Here is a 19,504-nt window from a genome sequence, read left to right as displayed (position 1 = left end):
TGATGTTTTCTCCAATAATGTTTTAAAATTACAGGAGGCAAAAGAAGGAAAGCTCTTAAGATGTAAAATACTCTTACCTCAAACTACAAAACTTCTTCGGTATCTTACGCTAAATTGAATCTAAATTAAACTTACAGTTCATTCAATCACAGAATGTAAACTCCACGAAGGTAACTTTCTTTTTCCTGCTTAATGTAGTGTTGTGCCTCCAATGGCTATGTCAGTACCTGGCACCTGAGTGCTTTTCAATGAAAGATGAAGAGAAAAATGAACTGGCAGTGTATTTCCACCATACTAGCAAGACATTTATTTAAAAACATTTAAAAACTGTTTTTCATAAAAATTCTAGTTAAGACTTGAGATAATTCAATGTTCAAGCTAATAATTCTATACAATTTTAAGAGTCTAAATTTATTTTTAAGTAAAAAAATGCAGAGAAAAGGAGTGAACGATACAGAATTATCTTGATATGCGCTGCTGTATTATTACCACGCTAAAGAACTCTTTTGTTTCAATAAAACTATCAATATTTACTGAGAATGAGAGCTCTGAATCAAAGGCAAGAGAAAGAGACCTGTAAATAGTGCTGTTCATACTAGTTGCCCCCAGTTGTTCCCAGGCCTCACTTCCAAGCTGCCTTAAGTAATTTTTACTTTCTGAATATAAAGCCAACTGTGGAGGGGTCAGACAGCTGAGGACTGAACTTCTTAAAAATTGGCTTCGGAGAAAAGCGTAACATTACAACTGAGGTGTACTGGCTCACGCCTGTAATCCCAGCACTTTGGGAGGCCAAGGTGGGCAGACCATGAGGTCAGGAGATCGAGACCATCCTGGCTAACACGGTGAAACTAAAAATACAAAAATTAGCTGGGCGTCATGGCACGCACCTGTAGTCCCAGCCACTCAGGAGGCTGAGGCAGGAGAATTGCTTGAACACGGGAGGCGGAGGTGGCAGTGAGAGAGATTGCGCCATTGCACTCCAGCCTGGGTGATAAGAGCGGGACACTGTCTCAAAAAATAAAAAAAAAAAATTACAACTGAGGCATCAGGTCTTAAGGTTTAAAACAACAGTCTTATAGTTGTCACATTATCATATTATGTCATCTCTGAAAATAAATGCACACTCATCCCAGAGTCTCCAAAATCTTTATCTTTAGAATCCAACCTCATTTTAAGAAGTAGTACAATGAAGAAGCATTGTTAGTAGTCACCTGACAAAGGCTGTCCATTATTCTTGACATTAAAAATTGAATGCAACGATTTAAATAACATTTCCATAATATGTTTAGAATCACATGGTTTCCAGTGATCAGAATTTAGTCATGACTGGAAAGGAGCAGAAGACAGTGGCTAGGCAGCACATTCCTTATAAAGGATACATAAAAGGTTTACTTAGGATGACTAATATTCAGAATTTAAACATGGTGCATTTTTTTCCTCAGAGGAAGCAATTTTAGTTTCTAAAGAGCATTTACTTCTGACATCTCAATTCCTGATTTCAGTGGCTGCAGACTGTGCACTTCTGTGCCACATTTAGGACAAGTAAAGTACATGTCAAATAAGAAACTACTCTTGGCACAGAAATAACAGAAAATATGCTCACATCCTATGGTGTGAGGCATAGTGGGCCACTCTCCACAAAGAGAGCATTCTTTGCCACTGGTGGCTAATGTGTTGTCACTATTAGGTGCACCAGTAAGAGGGATACACCATGAAGACAGCTTGGCTTTCAACTTCTGGACACTGATAAGTGGTAAGAGAAAAATCAGAAATTCAGCAAAACCATGCCAGAGAAGTTCCCTATTCATGTATTCAAAGCCAACTTCACGTATGTTTTGAGGCTTGCGAAATACAGAATGAATGCCTAGGAGACGTTCTGTCAAAGTTGCAAACTTTCCCCTCTGAAGGAAAATCAAAAAATTAATCAGTCCACCTAATTTCAAAAGTCCAACCACAAAATTCACACACTGCTTGACTTTCCCAAATGATGCTAAATGATGGTTTCGAAACAAATCATAGCATCGTTCTTCTAACCACCTCCCACCAATTGTACAAACAGCATACCAGATTTTTTGATTTTTACTGGGTGGATGATATCTCAGGTTAGGGGAAAAATCATTTTTGTACTGAATATTCAAAACCGACTGTCCCACTGTGGCATTTTTGGAGTAGATGGTGAATCTCCACAAGAAAAGCCATAAGCACGCTTTCACCTCTGGCTCAAAGCGAGCTAATAGCCCAGGTTTAAATCCATGAAAGCACTGAGTAAACTGAGACCAAACTAGCTGCTCCAGGGCCTTGTTTAGTTCAAGCGCATCCAACTGGCTTATTCTTAGCACTCTGTTTGCACTCTTTGCATTCTCTTTTCTGGAAGCCATGTCTTCTCTAAAGGTCTCTAGGAAAAAACACAATTGAAGAACATTAACAAAGAGTTGCAATCTTGTACAGCCCCCTCAACTTATGCCTGGAAACTGTCATACACAAATTACACAGGATACAAAAGAGATGAGCCTTTCAGTAGCCTAAAACAGTACAGCGGATAATCATTTCTTACTTGAAACTTCTGTCTCATCTCTCAGAGCCTTTCTTTCTCCCCCTGCCTTTTTTTTTTATTAATTTCTTTTTCTTTTTTCTTGGCCCTCCTCATCAAAGAAATAACAAACCAAAACAAAACAAAACAAAATCTGTACCCTCTTTCCACAAATATACTTCTAAGCAATACTCTTTGGTCAGATATTCTAGCAGGGAGATACCAAAATCCTGAAGTTAACAGAAAGGAGGCTGAATAACATGACTAATGAAGAGATACTGGAAGGTAATAAATACAACAACTATATAGAACATTGTAATAGATGGTTAAGTCAAGACCTCAGTTTATTTTCTAGCACTTCTACTGACTCCAAAGGTGTTATTTTTCAGCAAGTCATTTAAGATTTCTCAAATACATTTTATATGTGTAAAGGAAGTTAAAAAGAAAAATAAATGAACAATACATGGTTACTATTCTATCACACTATTGCAGAAAATAAATAGTACTAAATCTTAGTATGAAGGAACAAGAGTGCAGAAATAACATTATTAACGTACTAAAAATGTATACATCATACAGTACTCTAAGAAAGCTATGATATAAAAATATATACCACAATAATGTCATAAATACACTAAGGAAACAAATTGGTGCTAAAGGCAAAAAAGCTTAAATGAAATGTAAGAGCTGATTAATGGTTAGCTAGGTACAGCTTACTGATTAAATACACATATATTACTGATTCAATACACATATACGTATTATGTGCAAGCTGATATAATTAAAACACCAAGTCACTGCTATAATCCAGTATACAAACCAGTTCAGATATTTTAAATATTATTAACTGGCAAATCCACCCATTACCAAAGAAAATACATCATTACATTGCACACTTTGAATATATACCATTTTTACTTGCCAATTATACTCCAATAAAGCTAGGGGAAAAAAAACACAAAAAAATTAAAATGGGCTATCACCACACTGGGCTTGGTTATCATGTCTAGGCCTTTAAAAGGCCAATACACTAACAGAAAGAACAGTTATTGAAGGAGGCATGGATCCTGCCGGAGCTCACTGCCACGCTCTGCTCACGTATTCTTTGACAAGTCATTTCCCCGACCCTGACCTATGCCTTGGTTTCTTCACTGATAAAACAAAGGGCTGGAGTTAAAACAACCTTCAAAGTCTTTTCACATTCTATTCTGTTATGATTTTTAGTAAAAAGATGATAAACACAATTTATTAGAAGGTAAAATAAACTTGTACTTCTTGAAACTGGGAGTATCTTTGACAACCGAAGATGTTTTCGAGAGGGAAGTTCTAAATTTACCCATGCATCCCAGAAGACTTAGTGGCAGAAGACTACATGTTTAATAAGTTCAAGTCCAAGAAATAAAAATGATCATTGAATAATAGGTTGTTTGGTGCTATTTTTCTCTCAAACCAGATATACAACAGGAATGCTTCTCACCATAAATGCCAATGATCTTCTGGGCAGATCTCACGGTTTTCCCGTTCCTGCAGCTCTCTCAAGACTGGACAGCCTATAGCTATGGCAGTGGGAATTTTTGCTCCAAGTTCTTCTGTGAAACCCTTGCCTCATACTTGCCAGAAGCTACACACAAAAAAGAATAAAGTTAGAAAGGGAGTTCCCTTTCCTCACTCTACAAATCAAATCCATTGCCAAGGACTGTTGATACGTGGTCCAAAATTTTTCCTAATCCATCTGTCACTCCCTATCCCCCGCAAACCTTTTCCTGAATTCTGGCTGCTCTCTTCTCTCATGGATTCTATCAAATTGGTCTACCTTACCTTCTGCCTCCTTCAGTGCATTCCCCACAATGCCAATGTTCTAACACACAAACCTCCCCAAATCCACTCCCAGCTTGCTTTCCTTCTTTACGCATCATATCGAGTCAAAAAGTATCTCCTTTTTTTGTTCACCAGTAGACTTCACTGTCTTTTCCCTTTGTGTGGAACAGTCTGTTTCCAATCTTTAACTGAAAACTCATACTAAGTTTTTAAGTACTGGCTCAGACATCACTTCCTTCTGACTCCAAATTTGGGTAGCTGCCCATCGAGTTGTTCCCTTGGCATGCTATTCTTTCTCTTTCTTGGCCTCTATCTACTGTACATAAACTACTTATAAATCGTTTATTTCCTCCAGTAGAGGATAAGCACTGTTGTAAAGATTATTTGAGCCTTATCACAGTTGAATCAGAACAACTATCTCAGTTCCTGGTATACAGAAGGCACTCTACAAGCACTAGATAAATGAATAAATGAACAGGATGAAAGTCTGGGATGTGTGAAGGATAGAAAATATAAATTCCCATCCATTACCCTTTAAAACTATTTCAAATTACCATATCCAGAAAGATGATTATTACTAATTTCACTAATTTCAACATGTTTATTGTGCATCTGTTATTTACCTGTTAATGTGAGAGCTAGTGATATAATGGTACAAGACACTGTCTCAACCCTTGTGGAGCCTATAGTCTACTGTGGAACGAGAGAGAAAAGTAAGGGTGGGCTATATAAAATAAACAGGTGATTACAATAAGGTGTGATCAGTGATCTGCAAGGGAAAATTCAGGGCACTATGGTTACAACTATACTTCAGAAGGTCAGAGAAGGCTTCCTGGGAAAGGAAATACCTAAGCAGCCACCTGAAGTATTAGCATGTCAGCCTGGTAAAGGAGGGTAAGAATATTATTGCCAATGGTGGGAAGAGTAGGTACTAAGGACTAGAGGTGCACAGATGAGATAAGGCTGGAAAGAAGCAGGAGACAGGTCCTAAAGGCCCTAGAAGCCAAGCTGAGGAGGCTATATTTTATGAAGAAGGTAATGGGAAGCCCTCAATAGTGGTACGCAAAGAACTAATAAGATTTACATTTTAGACTGCTTGTTCTGACCACTCTGAGGAAAGAATGGATTCGAGGCTGAGAGAAAAGACTGGAAACATAGAGACTAGTTAACAGGTTGTTAAAATGATCTGGTGAGAAACTAATGATGGCCTAAATTAGAAAAGTATCAGTGGGGACAGAGAGAAAAGGGTATCTTTGAAAGTGATGAGGTGGTAGAAGTGACACTATTTAGAGAGAAATAAGCCAAGAAAAACTGACTTAAGTAATTGAGTCATAGGGATCCAAGTCCCTGAAACAAGAAATACATGAGGCAATACAGGTTTTAACAGAAAGATAATAAATACATGCAATGTTAAAGATCTGAGGCTCCTACGAGACATCTAAGTGGAAAAGTTCAGTAGGCAGTTATATAAATATGACAGAAAAAATCTGGGTAGAATTTTAGAAGTCTGATGCCCCTCTGGTAAAACTAACCTATTTTAAATCTACTTGATCTATGTAAGTACTAAAATCAAGAAGGCAGTGATTCAAAACAAGATAGATCTTGTCTATTTGTAACACATTCAACTTTCTTTGTAACAACATAATCTTATTCTGTTAGTTTTTAACTGCTAACATATATTTGTCTATGATAAAGACACATATATCTCTGGACTTCTAATCCATCTAAACTGTGGTCTTCACCATCACAGTCCTGTGGTCTCTGTTCCTCTAGTCTAGTGGTTTTCAAACTTGTGAGTTCATCGGAATCACATAAGAAAACAGACATACCTCAGAGACACTCTAGGTTAGGTTTCAGACCACTGCAATAAAGTAATATCACAATAAAGTAAGTTACACAACTTTTTTGGTTTTCCAATGCATATAAAACTTGTATTTTCACTATACTGCAATCAATTAAGTGTGCAATAGCACTGTGCCTTAAAAACAATGTACATACCTTAATTAAAAATTACTTGATTGCTAAAAAATGCTAACAACCATCTGAGCCCTCAGTGAGTTGTAATCTTTTTGATAGTGGAGGGTCCTGCCTTGATGTTAATGCCTGCTGACTGATCCTGCTGAAGGCTGGGGTGGTTGTGGCAATATCTTATGACAACAACAAAGTCTGCTGCATGGATTGACTCATTTCATCAAAGATTTCTCTGTAGCATGCGAAGCTTTCTAAAGGATAGCATTTTACCAAAAGTAAACCTTCTTTCAAAACTGCAGTCAATAGTCTCAAATCCTGTCACTGCTTTATCAATTAAGTTTATGGGATATTCTAAATCCTTTGCTATCTTTTCAACAATGTTTACAGCATTTCCCCAGGTGTAGACTTCATCTTAAGAAACTACTTTCTTTGTTTATCCATAACAAGCAACTCACTGGGTGCAGTGGCTCATACCTATAATTCCAGACCTTTGGGAGGCCAAGGGAGGATTGTTGGGCAACATAGGGAGACACTGTCTCTACAAAAATAAAAAAAATAAAAAAATAAAAAAATAAATAGCCAGACATGCTGGCATGCACCCGTAGCCCTAGCTACTAAGGGGAGGCTGAGGCGGGAGAGTTGCTTGAGCCCAGGAGATTGAGGGGCTGCAGTGAGCTGACTGTGCTATTGTACATGAGCCTGAGTGACAGAGCATGATCTTCATTTCAAAAAAAAAAAAAAAAGAGGGGAAGCAACTCATCGATTCAAGTTCTATTATGAGATTGTAGCAAATCAGTCATATCTTTAGGCTCCACTATAATTCTAGTTCTCTTGCTGTTTCTACCACATCTGTAGTTATTTCCTCCACTGAAGTCTTGAACTCCTCAAAGTCATCCACAATGGTTACAATCAACTTCTTACAAACTCCTGTTCATGTCGATATGTTGACCTTCTCTCATGAATCATGTTCTTAATGGTACACAGAATGGCGAATCTTTTCCAGAAGGTTTTCAATTTACTTTGCCCAGATCCATCAGAGAAACTGCTATTGGCAACTACAGCCTTATGGAATGTAGTTCTTAAAAAATAAGATATAAAAGTCAAAATTACTCCTTGATCCACAGGGTGCAGAATGAATGCTGTGATAGCAGGCATGAAAACATTAATCTCCTTGTACATCTTCGTCAGAGCTCCTGGGTGACTAAGGTGCATATCGATGAGCGGTAATATTTTGAAATACTTTATTTTGAGCAGGTCTCACCTGTGTGCTTAAAATATTCAATAAACCATGCTGCAAACAGATGTGCTGTCATCCAGGCTTTGTTTTTTTTTTTTTTATTTATAAAGTACAGACAAAGTAGTTCTAGCGTAATTCTTAAGGGTCTTCGAATTTTTAGAACGGTAAATAAGCACTGGCTTCAACTTAAAAGCCATCAGCTACATTAGCCCCCAACAGGAGAGTCAGTCTGTCCTTTGAAGCTTTGAAGCCACACATTGGCTTCTCCTCTCTAGCTATCCAAGTGTTACATGGCATTTTCTTCCAACATAAGGCTTTTGTCTACCTTGAAAATACATTGTCCAGCCTAGCCACCTTCATAAATTATTTAGCTAGAGCTTCTGGATAACTTGCTGCAGCTCTGATGTCAGCATTTGCTGCTTCAGCTTGCATGTTTATATTATAAAAGATGGTTATTTCCTTAAATCTCATGAACCAACCTCTGCTAGCTTCCACCTCTTCTTCTGCAGATTCCTCACCTCTCTTAAAGAATTGAAGAGAGTTAGGAACTTGCTCTGGATTAGGCTTTGGCTTAAGGGAATTTTGTGGCTGGTCTGATCTTCTATCTAGACCATTAAAACTTTTTCCACATCATCAGCAACAAGGCTGCTTACTTTCTTTAATTCATGTGTTTCCTGGAGGAGCACTTTTAATTTTCTTCAAGAACTTTTCCTTTGCATTCACAACTTGCCTATTTGGTATGAGAGGTCTATCTTTTGGCCTGTGTTGGCTTCTGACATGGCTTCCTCACTAAGCTTAATCACTGCTAGATTTTGATTTAAAGAGAGAGATGTACAACCCTTCCTTTCACTGGAACACCTGTTCCAGTGAAAGGGCCATTGTAGGCTTTTGTAGGCTCATTTTAATCTGCCTAATTTCAACACTGTTGTGTCTCAGGGAATAGGCAAGTCGGTCGAACAGTCAGAACACACAATATTTATTAAGTTCACCATCTTATATGGATACCAGTTCTTAGTGTTTAATGAAGGATTCTACTATGTGCCCCAGAATATAAGTTCACCATCTCATATGGAAACAGTTCTTGGTGCCCCAGAATATTTATTAAGTTCACCATCTTATATAGATACAGTTCGTGGTGCCCCAGAACAGTTACAATAGTAATAACAAAGACCACTGATCACAGGTCACCATTACGAATATCATAATAAAAAAAAGTCTGCAAGAATTACCTTAATGTTACAGAGAGACACAAAGTTGAGTACACGCTGTTGGAAAAAAATTGTTCAGATAGACTTGATTGACTCAGGTTTGCTACAAAACCTTCAATTTGTAAAAGCAGTATCTGCAAACCAGAAGAAACCACAGTAAAACATAATGAGGTATGAACTAGGCTATACGAAGTAGGCTTGTGTAAGTACATTCTATGATGTTCGCACAATGATGAAATAATCAAACTATGTGTTTCTCAGAATGTACCCTCTTGATAAGCAAAGCATAACTGTATCTCTTTCTCAGGTTCCTTAGTGATATTTAGTGAGCAACTGGTCACAGGGAGTGGTTTCTCAGAAGAATCATATATTTCAAGTCTCTTGTTTTTGGAGGAATCACACTTAAAAACATTTGGTGAAAATAGGAATTTTTAATGACTGCCAGAAAAGGAGACCTAAAACAGTCTTTAACCAATACAATATTTAACAATACTTATTATCAAAAAATTCTTTCTTATCCCTTCTGTTACAGTTTAACATTTTTTTCTTTCTTCTTTTTCTCCCCAGGTCTGGCCTCAGTGTAGATTAGGAACAGCTGGGCTTGCTCTCCCCCTACGTAAGACTCTTTAATAGACCAAAAGACTATTATTAAACTGTTCTTCAGCCTTTGCTCCTCCAGATGAATAATTTCTCTATTTTTTGTTTTAGGTTTTATTTTCCAACATTTTAGTCATTTTTGTGACTTCTTTTTTTTGTAAACATAGAACAGACACTGTCTATTACACATCATAGTTCATTAAAGTGGAATACTTCTCCCAGGCTCTACATTCTTCTTTAGGCATCTGTCATAGAGTGGAAAAAGCAGATTTAAAATCAAACAGGCCTGGGCCCAAGTTCTAGCTCTGCCACTTACTTGCTATGTGATCTTAAAAAAATTCATTAGCCTCGGATTCTTCTCCTAAAAGTTGGAAATAACAGCTACCTCACAAAGTTGTTGAGATTAAATCAGATAATGTTATGAAAGTGGTCTGGAAGCCATAAAGCAGTATTATTTATTACATTATTGTTGCTTTGGCTAGGGATGGGCATGAAAAGTAACAGGCCCCAAACTAATTTTGGCAAATCTCATTTCAAAAAACTGAAACCTTCACTATTAGTCATAGTAATGCCTCAAACAACCTGTATCAAAATGTTTTTCCAGGAAATATTGACATCATTAAGACATAAATTGTGGCAGTTAAACCACGAACATGATGTCACCTTTCTGTGTGCATGTGGGAGGGGCCAGGCAGGAGTGGGCAGACATATGGTTCAGTGGAACTCATTGTCCACTTAACTTGCACCTTGTCCGAAAGGATATGACAGTGTGGACTGAGAAAAGAGATGGGTTCCCACATGACCTGCTCCCGTGATTATTTAGCCCCATCAACATAGTTGTGCCTGTTATCTTAAAATAAAGAAACCTCATGAATGCACACTTACAATATTTGACGCTAGGGTACTTTGCTGCACAGAACATGGTACAGGCAGTCCAATACAAGCACACAACCTTGTGCTCATCACCAGCATATTACATTCAGTTCTTCCTCATCGCATGCACTCCCACCCCACCCCTCTCTTTCTGGCAGGTACAGCTATTCTATAATACTCTCTAGAAAAGGGCAGCCAAGGAGTAGAAAAAAATGATGAAATCAAAATAACTAGAAATTCAACTAACCCAATTATGGAATCTTCTTCCCTCTACAGTGGTACAACATTTGTTATAATAGGTATGAAGCACAAATGCCACAAACAACTTTATATTACATAAAATTATTCCCAATATAGTGTAAGCAGTTTATGTTTTAGTGAATTCTAATTCTCTGACAAATGCTTATTCAATGTAACCAATATATATTGGACACCTAACAAATACAAGGCATTCTCCTAGGTACCAGAGATTAAATCTAAACATTCAGCTAACTTCCTTTTATTGAAGCATTTTAAAAGACATAGAAAATCAGGACTGGTCATTGATCTCTGAAGTGAAGAATGGATCCCAAAACATAAAAACATTATAAAGGATCACAAAACTTCCCAGGCAGAAACGAGGAAAATGGTATGTAAGGTAAGGGAACAGGTTGTGTGAAAGCACAGAAATGTGCAAGCTCCTGACCATAGCCTAGCTGGGACATATGGAGACAGGCTGCAGCATGAGCTTCATCCTTGGTTATTTAACTCCCATTAATGTGGCTAAATCTGTTATCTGGAAGCAGACAAGTCATCTTCCATGACCAAAGCAGGCCAGCAGGAGAGACTGACTGAAGTGTCAACCTAGCCACATTGTAAAAAGAACCTGTGTTAAGGAAATTGTATTGATTCTGTGGGCATGAATAATCATTGAAGAGAAGAGACATAATGGGATATAAATTTCAAAAGATTAATCTGATGGCAGAGTTCAATAAAACTGAAGAAAAGAAAAACTGCCGTTCTGGGAGACCAGATTTATAGGATTCCTGCAACAATTCAAGGGCCTACCTATGATGCTAACAACTTCCTGGAAAAGTCAAAGTAATTTAACTTACTTAAGAACCATGGAAATCAAGAGGAAGACTATACTATCCCTTCACATTTTTGGGTCAAAAATTCCCAATGCCTTTGGTAAACTAGTACTTTCCTGACTTCTGTTACAAGGATTGCCAATACCCATGTCCAACCACTGGTAAGTCTATTTTGACTTTACTTTCAAGAATTTAAGTAAGTTTAACAATTTCTATATTATTGGTTATTGTAAAATAGTATTTAGTTTTATAAATGTAAGCTCAAACTTGAATATTTTTAAAAATTACAAGCTAACTCCTTTTTTAAAAAAGTAGGAATTGCTTTGAATTGAAACCATCACCATTAAATTTAATTCTAATTGATTTTTCCAAAATGCCAAACCAAACAATGCTTTTTTCTATTCTATCTTTTCATACACAATCCTACCAGCCACCCACCCACTCCTGCAACTCTCGAACTACACTAACTTTAAGATTCCAAAATGCTAACCCAGGGGAGGGGAGAGATACATTTATTGGTTATGCAAAGAGATATATAAAAATATGTAACTAAAATTATAATTGGCACTAAATAATCTTAGTGTTTAGTGATGGATTCTACCATGTTAAGGATATGTGAAAAAGATGCGTAAGGCAAAATCAAGACCAGATAAAAAGTATAGCATCTACTAGAGTTAGTGTGATTAACTTGTCACATAAATATGTTTAAGACAAAATGATCTAGTACTAAAAACTATTAAAAGGGTCTCCTGCTGACATTTTATCACTAAACATGTCACACTGCTATTCTTTCACAGAAAAAGACAACTAAAAATTATTTACTAAGAGCAGCAATATATAACCTTATCCCTTAAATAACTCATGCTTTCCTTTTATGTTTTTCATACCCCAAAATAAAAACTTTGCCATCTATATCACATTCCAAAAACTAAACAAATGACTATATCTCACTGAGGAAGAAGGAATTTTTCAGGATGTATTTTATAGTTTTATTGAGTATAGTACAAATTATGAATGAATATATTTTCTTTAAAAACATGTTATTGACAGAAATCTATCAATAATAATGTGGGTATTGTCAAGGGCCTGCCAATATTAACGTAATTATGATTAAGGGGATAACATGGATTTTAGCTATAATACCATGTAACATCTCCTACATCGCTGCTATCAATACACACATTATTATTGACCTGTTTCAAGACTCTCAGTATTAGATGTATTACCATTAGGCATATTTGTCAATGCATACTGCCTACAAAAATTCTGCATTTAAATTTACAGTCCTGTAAACTTTGTCAGCAGAAACATGTGATACTCAAGTAATCTCTATGGTGTCATACCCACTCATGCACCCCCTGCCAGGCTATTCTTTTCCATCTCCACAATAATAAACTAAGTTTTAGAATGAAAATGTCACTGCCACACTATCTTAAATGTTCTAGCAATCAAAGTGGATGAGACCACGTTTGTTGTTTTCTCTTTCTGAAAATGTTAAACTTAGCATTTCGTATTATGAGGTTATATGAATAAAATTCTATGACTAGATATCTTAAGTTTTGAACCTATAACCTACCATTTTATTTTCTTTGTATAGTCAGATAGATTTACTGTCCACTGTATTGAAATCAATACTAATAAATGGGACATGCATCAAAGAGGGATTTAACTGGACACCGATTCCCAGAACACATTTCAAATATGGGCAAAAGAAAAAAGGCTATCGTTGAAGCCCATTAGAATACTGTGACCTCTGGCACTGTGAACAGGCCTAACAACTCTAAGTTCAAATCCCACTTCTGCCACAGACTTGCTAAGTGCCTTGTCACTATTTTCTTGTTCTTCTCTTTCATCATACATAAACTAAGTTTTAATAGTTTATAGACATCTGATGTTGTAAATCCCAGTTGTGCTCATTTGGGTATAGCCAAGATACGTGAAATTTTAAAACTGTGTTATGTCCAATAGACCTCTAAATTACTTTTAACTTCAACGAACATTGCCTCATCAAAATCCAAAGAGGATTTTTCTTTTTGAAGTGGTAGTGGGTACATGACAAAACACTTCTAAAATGTATCTGAAAGATAAACTTCAAAGTTGCACATATTTCTTAAAACTATGGACAATGGTTAAGTAACCTGCCCCAGAAGAGGGAAAAATATCTTTTTTTTCCCATTTGGGGAGAAGAGGAAACTCAACACAACTCAAGACTATATTGAGTCGTATACAATCAACTGAGTGCCTTACTTATCTCATATACAATATAGTTATTCAAGTATCTAAAACTAGCACAAAATACTTTTTTAAAACCTTAGAAAAGAATTTCCAATACTTGGGCCTAGCTTTATAAGTATATTTTTAAGATAACAGCATGGCACCCATATTTTTCTTTTCTTTCAGAAACCTGATACTTCTGAGTCTGAGAATGCTTATTGTGAAAATAAAAAACAGATGTTGAAGCGAATATTGGGGAAAGCAGAGTTAAACTGCCTCTGATTAGGTCTGTATTCTAGCCCAGGTTCACGAACAGATTGTGTGACTGTAGACAAGTCATTTTATTACACTACACTCTTCATTGGTTAAAAAAAAAAAAAAGCAACTGTAAATTTACCTACCTATCTAGAATCCTTACATAAACTGTTTTAGGAAATCTTGGAAAGGAAAGGGAAAAAAATAAAAGAACAGCTATTTCTAATTGCAAAAGAGCAATATAGGACATGAGGAATAGAGAAATCAGAGCAGGACACAGGAGACAGAGACGGTATTCATAGAGAGTAACAGTGAACCACTAAGGAAGATAATCCCAATGAACTTGTTTACAACCAGAGAAAACACATAACACTTACCAGTTACTGAATGCTAACAAGTGACTACTATAGCTAATTACCAGGTACAAATTTAAATATTAAATCATTTAATCCTTATAATACTAACAAAGATGTTCTGTTATTACTTCTGTTCTAAAACAAGAAAATTAAGGCGCAAAGAGATTAGATGACTTGTGTAAAATCCCATGACCAGAGGGGGCAGAACCAGCTCCAAACCAGTGTCCTATACTGACAATGCGGTGAGGGACCCAAAAGTTAGATAAACACTTTAGGATGGTACCACAGGTCACACAGATGGGGCTACCTTAAAGAGGCCAAGTACTAAGAGTATAGGCATAAACTATGGGAAAAATAGTAGTGCAAGTATGAACAAACAAGACACATATGAAATGAATGAGCAGCTAGATCTTTAAATACTCTATAAATTTAAAAACAGGCTTTAGAATCTAATTGCTTAAGAATTCTAAATGACTTGAAAATAACTGAAACAAACATTTAATTGCACATTTTATGGTACAAGAGAATGCGGACATATCCCCAAAGGAACAAACAGCCATTAGCAATGGAATAGGAGGAACTACCATGTGATATATATCATGTACAAGGCACTATAACTTTTCTTTACATTCTTTATTTCATTTAATTTCACAACACAGTAAGTACAGTATTATCATCTCCATTTTAAGAAGACAAAAATTAAGACTTGAGAAGATTAACAACCCATCTAAAGTCAAGCTGGTAATTAGTAAATTTATGGTAAACATTAGAAAAACTGTAGCACATACAAAATACACTTAGTAGAATGGATATTTGCTAAGTTTGGATCAAATTTAATCCCACAGAACTTAAAAGAAATCTTTTTCCCTTTCAAGATCATTCAAAAGACCAGACTGCCAGTTAAGCTGTCAGGACTGTAGATGGGGAAAGAAATTAAAGGAATGAGATACAGTTTTCCTTGTTGCTTGGGATGTATCTTGTCTACATTCCCTCTCCCTGCCTCTCTATACATGTGGTCAAAGGACCATTCTAAGGACCATGTCAAATCTGAACAAAGGCAATAGATGGGTGAAAAACCCAAGGTGTGAACATTAACTATTATGAACACATACATGCAAGGTAGAGGCAATGCCAACTCATTCATCTAACACTAAAAGACAAGTGGGCTGAGGTGGGCGGATAGCCTGAGGTCAGGAGTTCAAGACCAGTCTGGACAACATGGTGAAATCCTGTCTCTACTAAAAATACAATAATTAGCCAGGCACGGTGGCGCGTGCCTGTAATCCCAGCTACTCGGGAGGCTGAGGCAGGAGAATTGCTTGAACTTGGGAGATGGAGGCTACAGTGAGCTGAGATCATGCCACTGCACTCCAGCCTGGGCAACAGAGCCAGACTCCATCTCAAAAAAAAGAAAAGTGGTTAGGAATCATCAAAATAAAATTACACTGAAGTTCTTGGTTTTTGTTTTACTAGTAAGAAGAAAGAAAACATAACTTGGATGGAATTTGATCTCATCTTATTGACAGGCAGTAAGAAGGGAGATCTCTGATGAAAAGAAAATATATTAAATTGAGTAAGAAGCAACACAGAACAAGGTATTTTTGTTGTATAGATAGGAATATGTTAGGAAGAAGATTAATATCTCACAGGGAGAAGGGCGGAGTATACTAGACATCCCTTCCTTGCCTCCACTTCCATGTAAAGAAACCACAGGGCTGGGTTTTAAAGAGCAAGATTACAGACATAGGGCAAATGGAGCAATTTAGGGCTTTTCTCCTGAGGTTTCTTGTACATTCCAAAGGAAGGGAAAAGGAACATGAAACATTTACAAACTGTTATCCCTTCACAGCAAAGAGGTACAGAGAACATCCAATTTGCTTCTAGGCTGTCCAACTCAGATCATCAAAAGAGGAAAAAAATGAAATAATTCAAGAGAGAACTTCTGGCCAGAAATAAAGATTATGCATATTCACACATTTTCCTTGTGCTATAGGAACCTGAGCATGTGGACGGTGTGCAAGAGGGAAAGAAACTTACAATTATTTGAAGTTGTGAGAAAAACATGGGGCTAGGACTGAGAACTTTTAATCGATGGAAGGATGAGCAAGCCTGCCAATACCGTTAACGTTCAGCTACCAAATATGTAAAAGGGAAAATATTTGGCCTCCCTACGGCTAGAATCATTATGTGCATCAAATATACGCAAAACTTTATGGCTAAAATAAAAGGATATGAGGAAGACAGAATAATAAATTCTAATTTTGATCATAAAGAAAACAATTTCAAATTTGTATTTATAAAATAAATTTAAACAGAGTAGGGACATATTTTTAGCTTTTAGAAATAAATTAGCTGTGATTATATTATTTTTAAAAACTGTAATAAACATACATTGAGTACAAATGAATCTCCAAAAAAAAAAAAAAAACAGAATTTTACTGCTAGAAGAAAAGGCAGATCATCTCGTTTAAGATACAAATTTAATCTTCTTAACAAGAACCTTGTTATTCAAGCGGAACACATAAATAGCTGCTCTTGTTAAAATAAACCTGAGGGTGGGCTTGCTTTGTCTCTCCCTGCATGGCTCCAGAAAATTTCTACACAAGTTTTCCTATGGAACAGTTTTAAAATCCCAGCTTGAGTACTAACACTAACTTTTAAAAATAAGGAGAATACGGCCAAGAGGTAAAACTGTACAAAGGCAACCAGAGTCAGGACTAGAATCCAACTCTCTTGATTTAGTCTAATACTCTTTAGTCTGAAAGTCTAGTATTCACTTCATGTCCTGTTACTCATATTTTTTTTTTAAAGAAAAAATATGAAGGTTTTTTTTTTTTTAATTCTGTAAATAGTTCTTTCAAGTATCTTCCTGGCTCAAGATCACTCAACTGTAATCTTTCTGGAAACAAGTAATTAATAATATAGGTGAGACCAGGTAAGTTAAAAGAGTCACCCCAAGTTCACTCTGTTCAGGATTAAGTAAAGGTAACACTTTAGGGGAAGGTGTTTAGACTACAAGCTGTGGTGCTGAGAGCACCCCAGTATCATCTAATTGCCCGAAACTTCAAGATAAAATATTTCCGAGGGGCATCATGGAAGTTTAACAGAATATGTTAGACTTGAACCTTCAGTCTAGGGCTTTAGCATTTTGCTAAAAGCCCTTTCACTAAATGTGGGAAGTGTGGAAAATAGTACCTCAATAAATGAACAACGATTTTTAAGAACCCAGAAAAAAAAAGTTAACGTTTCTCATATTCAGACTTCTTATCAAAAGACAATGTGAAATATAACTAATTTATCGCAAGCAATTTTATCAGAAACGTTTCATTAACTCTTCCCCCATAAGAAAATCAAACTGCTTTTACGTGCGCTTTCAACAATGTTAGAAAACTAAGCATACTCAAATTTTTTGTACCACATATAACACTTTACATGAACTTTCAGATATTAAGTAAAGCTTGGATCCTCAATTCTTTAAGCCCTTTATAAGAGGTAAATATCCTCACAACCTCCAAATGAGAGAAAGATTTCAAAGTTCGTCTGTTAAGTCACTATGTGGAACGTAGAGGGGCTCAACTGCAGCTGTGTGTTTATTTTTAATGGCGCGATCCTAAAAACATCTTTTGGAATTTAGGTTTGCTTCACTCCCTTTCCCGAAATGCAGAAGCTTTGATTTGCCTCTTCCAGGAAGACAGGAAGCCAATAAACAGGGAAAAAAAGCAAACGGCGACAATTACAAGGTCGTGAAACTCCACGACCTCCCAGCTGAAAACAAGACCTCGGGTTTGCACTCCGGCTCTCTGGGGCAGACACTGACCTTAGCAGTCTGCGAAACGCCCACGCTCCACGTAACTTTCTCTGAAACATTCTCTGGAAAGCTTGTCTTTTCCTAGCAGAATCTGGATTACCAAGGCTTCCGGAACTCGCAGGCTTCCGGAGCGACGCAGGAGCCGGAAGTGGCTAAAAAAAAAAAAAAAGAAAAAGAAAAAGTTACACCAACGAGAACTGCGCTTTAGCGGCGCTGCGGAAGGCCCAGGATGGCCAAACAGCCGCGAACGCCGACAAGCCGAAGAACCGAAGGGCCGAAGGGACGAAAAGCCGAAGCGGACACCCGCGCGCGGTGATTGGTCGGTTGGCCGGATGAACTCTGTCTCTGATTGGCAGGAGAGTCACGAACCGGTCAGTCCCGGGTCAGGGGCCGCAAGTGAGGAGGCTACAAATGTCAAGGGGCCTAGGGGAAGCCGGGGCTTTGTGAGGGCAGGGCTTTCACTGCTTGCGGACGTCGCGAAGGGCCTCTGGCAAGGGTCACCGGATGTCGGCGAGACGCCTCTGTGCCTCTGGGGTTCCTTGTTCGCTGTCGGAGGAGGACTGGCTGAGGGATGGCCTGGTGGGGAGGGAACCCTCTGGCAGGTGGCTGCGTCGGGCCTAGGGCAGTTGCGCGGCGCTTGGAGACCTGCCCGCCCTCGGGGCCTGTGTGCACAGGGAGGATAGCTTGTTGATCTGCAGGCTCAGGAAGGCAGGTAGCTGGCCCGTCAGTCATCCGCCCTGCAAAGCGCTCCCGGGAGACCCCGTAGAGCGGACCGGATGCGCTCTCGCCTTCGGGGCAGCGCGCGTCTGGCCTCATGTTTCCCGCCCGCGGAGGCCCTCAGATCTCCCCGGTAACGCTTAGGAATTCGGACAGCCAGGTCGCCTACCCCGTGGGGAGTCGAGGCAGAGCTTCTGGGAATGGGGTCTGAGGGAAGAGTACTCACCAGGCAGTGACATGTAGCCGGCGTTGAGGATCGCCACTGCCATCTGGTTCTGTGGTATGAATGGCTGTGTCTCTCTGGAGAGTTCTAAGGTTTGAAGGATGGTAGACACTTTAGGATTCCAGCAGGTACCAGGGTTTAAGAACGTCTTAGTTCTTGCCTCCAGTCTTGACTCTCCGTCCCTACAAGGAGCACTCACTTCTAGGAAAGCTCTGTTAGACAATCGAGGAAGAGAGTATACTGTAGAACCACAATTATTAGGTTTTTTTTTTTTTTGCTTGTATTTTTATTTCAGAAACTACCCATGGAACAGATTTGCTAAAATAAAAGTTATTAATGAACTCGAATGCTATCCAAATTGTGAAACAGTGGTACAAATTGAGACAGAGTAGAAGCTATAAGTTGACAGGGTATGTAGTTCACTTAGGGGTTTGGGAGTGGATTTTCTAGAGCTGCAGCTGTCCAGTATAGTGGTCACTGGCCACCTGAAAAGTGACTAGTCTGAACTGAGGTCTTCTCTAAGTGTAGAACATGCACCAGATTTCTAAAGCATGGTCTGAAAAGAAAAAGAATATAAAATATTTCATTAATTTTATATTGATTACATGTCAAAATGAGAATGTTTTG

At 37.8% G+C, this 19,504-nt stretch overlaps 1 protein-coding gene across 3 annotated transcripts; it reads right to left on the bottom strand.

The window, feature by feature from the left end:
• Positions 1-283: 283 nt before the first annotated feature.
• On the bottom strand, positions 284-19,041 carry PEX2 (peroxisomal biogenesis factor 2). Of its 3 annotated transcripts, XM_011937163.1 has the most exons (5): positions 17,947-18,194; positions 6,178-6,209; positions 4,042-4,151; positions 3,618-3,620; positions 284-2,395 (listed from the first exon to the last, which is right to left on the bottom strand). In XM_011937163.1, the coding sequence occupies exon 5, from the start codon at positions 2,376-2,378 to the stop codon at positions 1,461-1,463; it is 918 nt and encodes a 305-aa protein (XP_011792553.1). In that variant the 5' UTR covers positions 2,379-2,395; positions 3,618-3,620; positions 4,042-4,151; positions 6,178-6,209; positions 17,947-18,194; the 3' UTR covers positions 284-1,460. The 3 variants fall into 3 exon arrangements, with proteins under 3 accessions (XP_011792553.1, XP_011792554.1, XP_011792552.1); XM_011937164.1 differs by lacking the exon at positions 3,618-3,620; XM_011937162.1 differs by lacking the exons at positions 3,618-3,620; positions 4,042-4,151; positions 6,178-6,209 and adding an exon at positions 18,881-19,041 and having other exon boundaries at positions 17,947-18,089.
• Positions 19,042-19,504: the final 463 nt, after the last annotated feature.

Source organism: Colobus angolensis, unplaced genomic scaffold, assembly GCF_000951035.1.
Source record: "Colobus angolensis palliatus isolate OR3802 unplaced genomic scaffold, Cang.pa_1.0 Scaffold16, whole genome shotgun sequence".
Lineage (NCBI taxonomy): Eukaryota > Metazoa > Chordata > Mammalia > Primates > Cercopithecidae > Colobus > Colobus angolensis.
The sequence above is the reverse complement of the archived record's forward strand: the minus strand, read 5'-3'. Positions and strand labels throughout refer to the sequence as shown.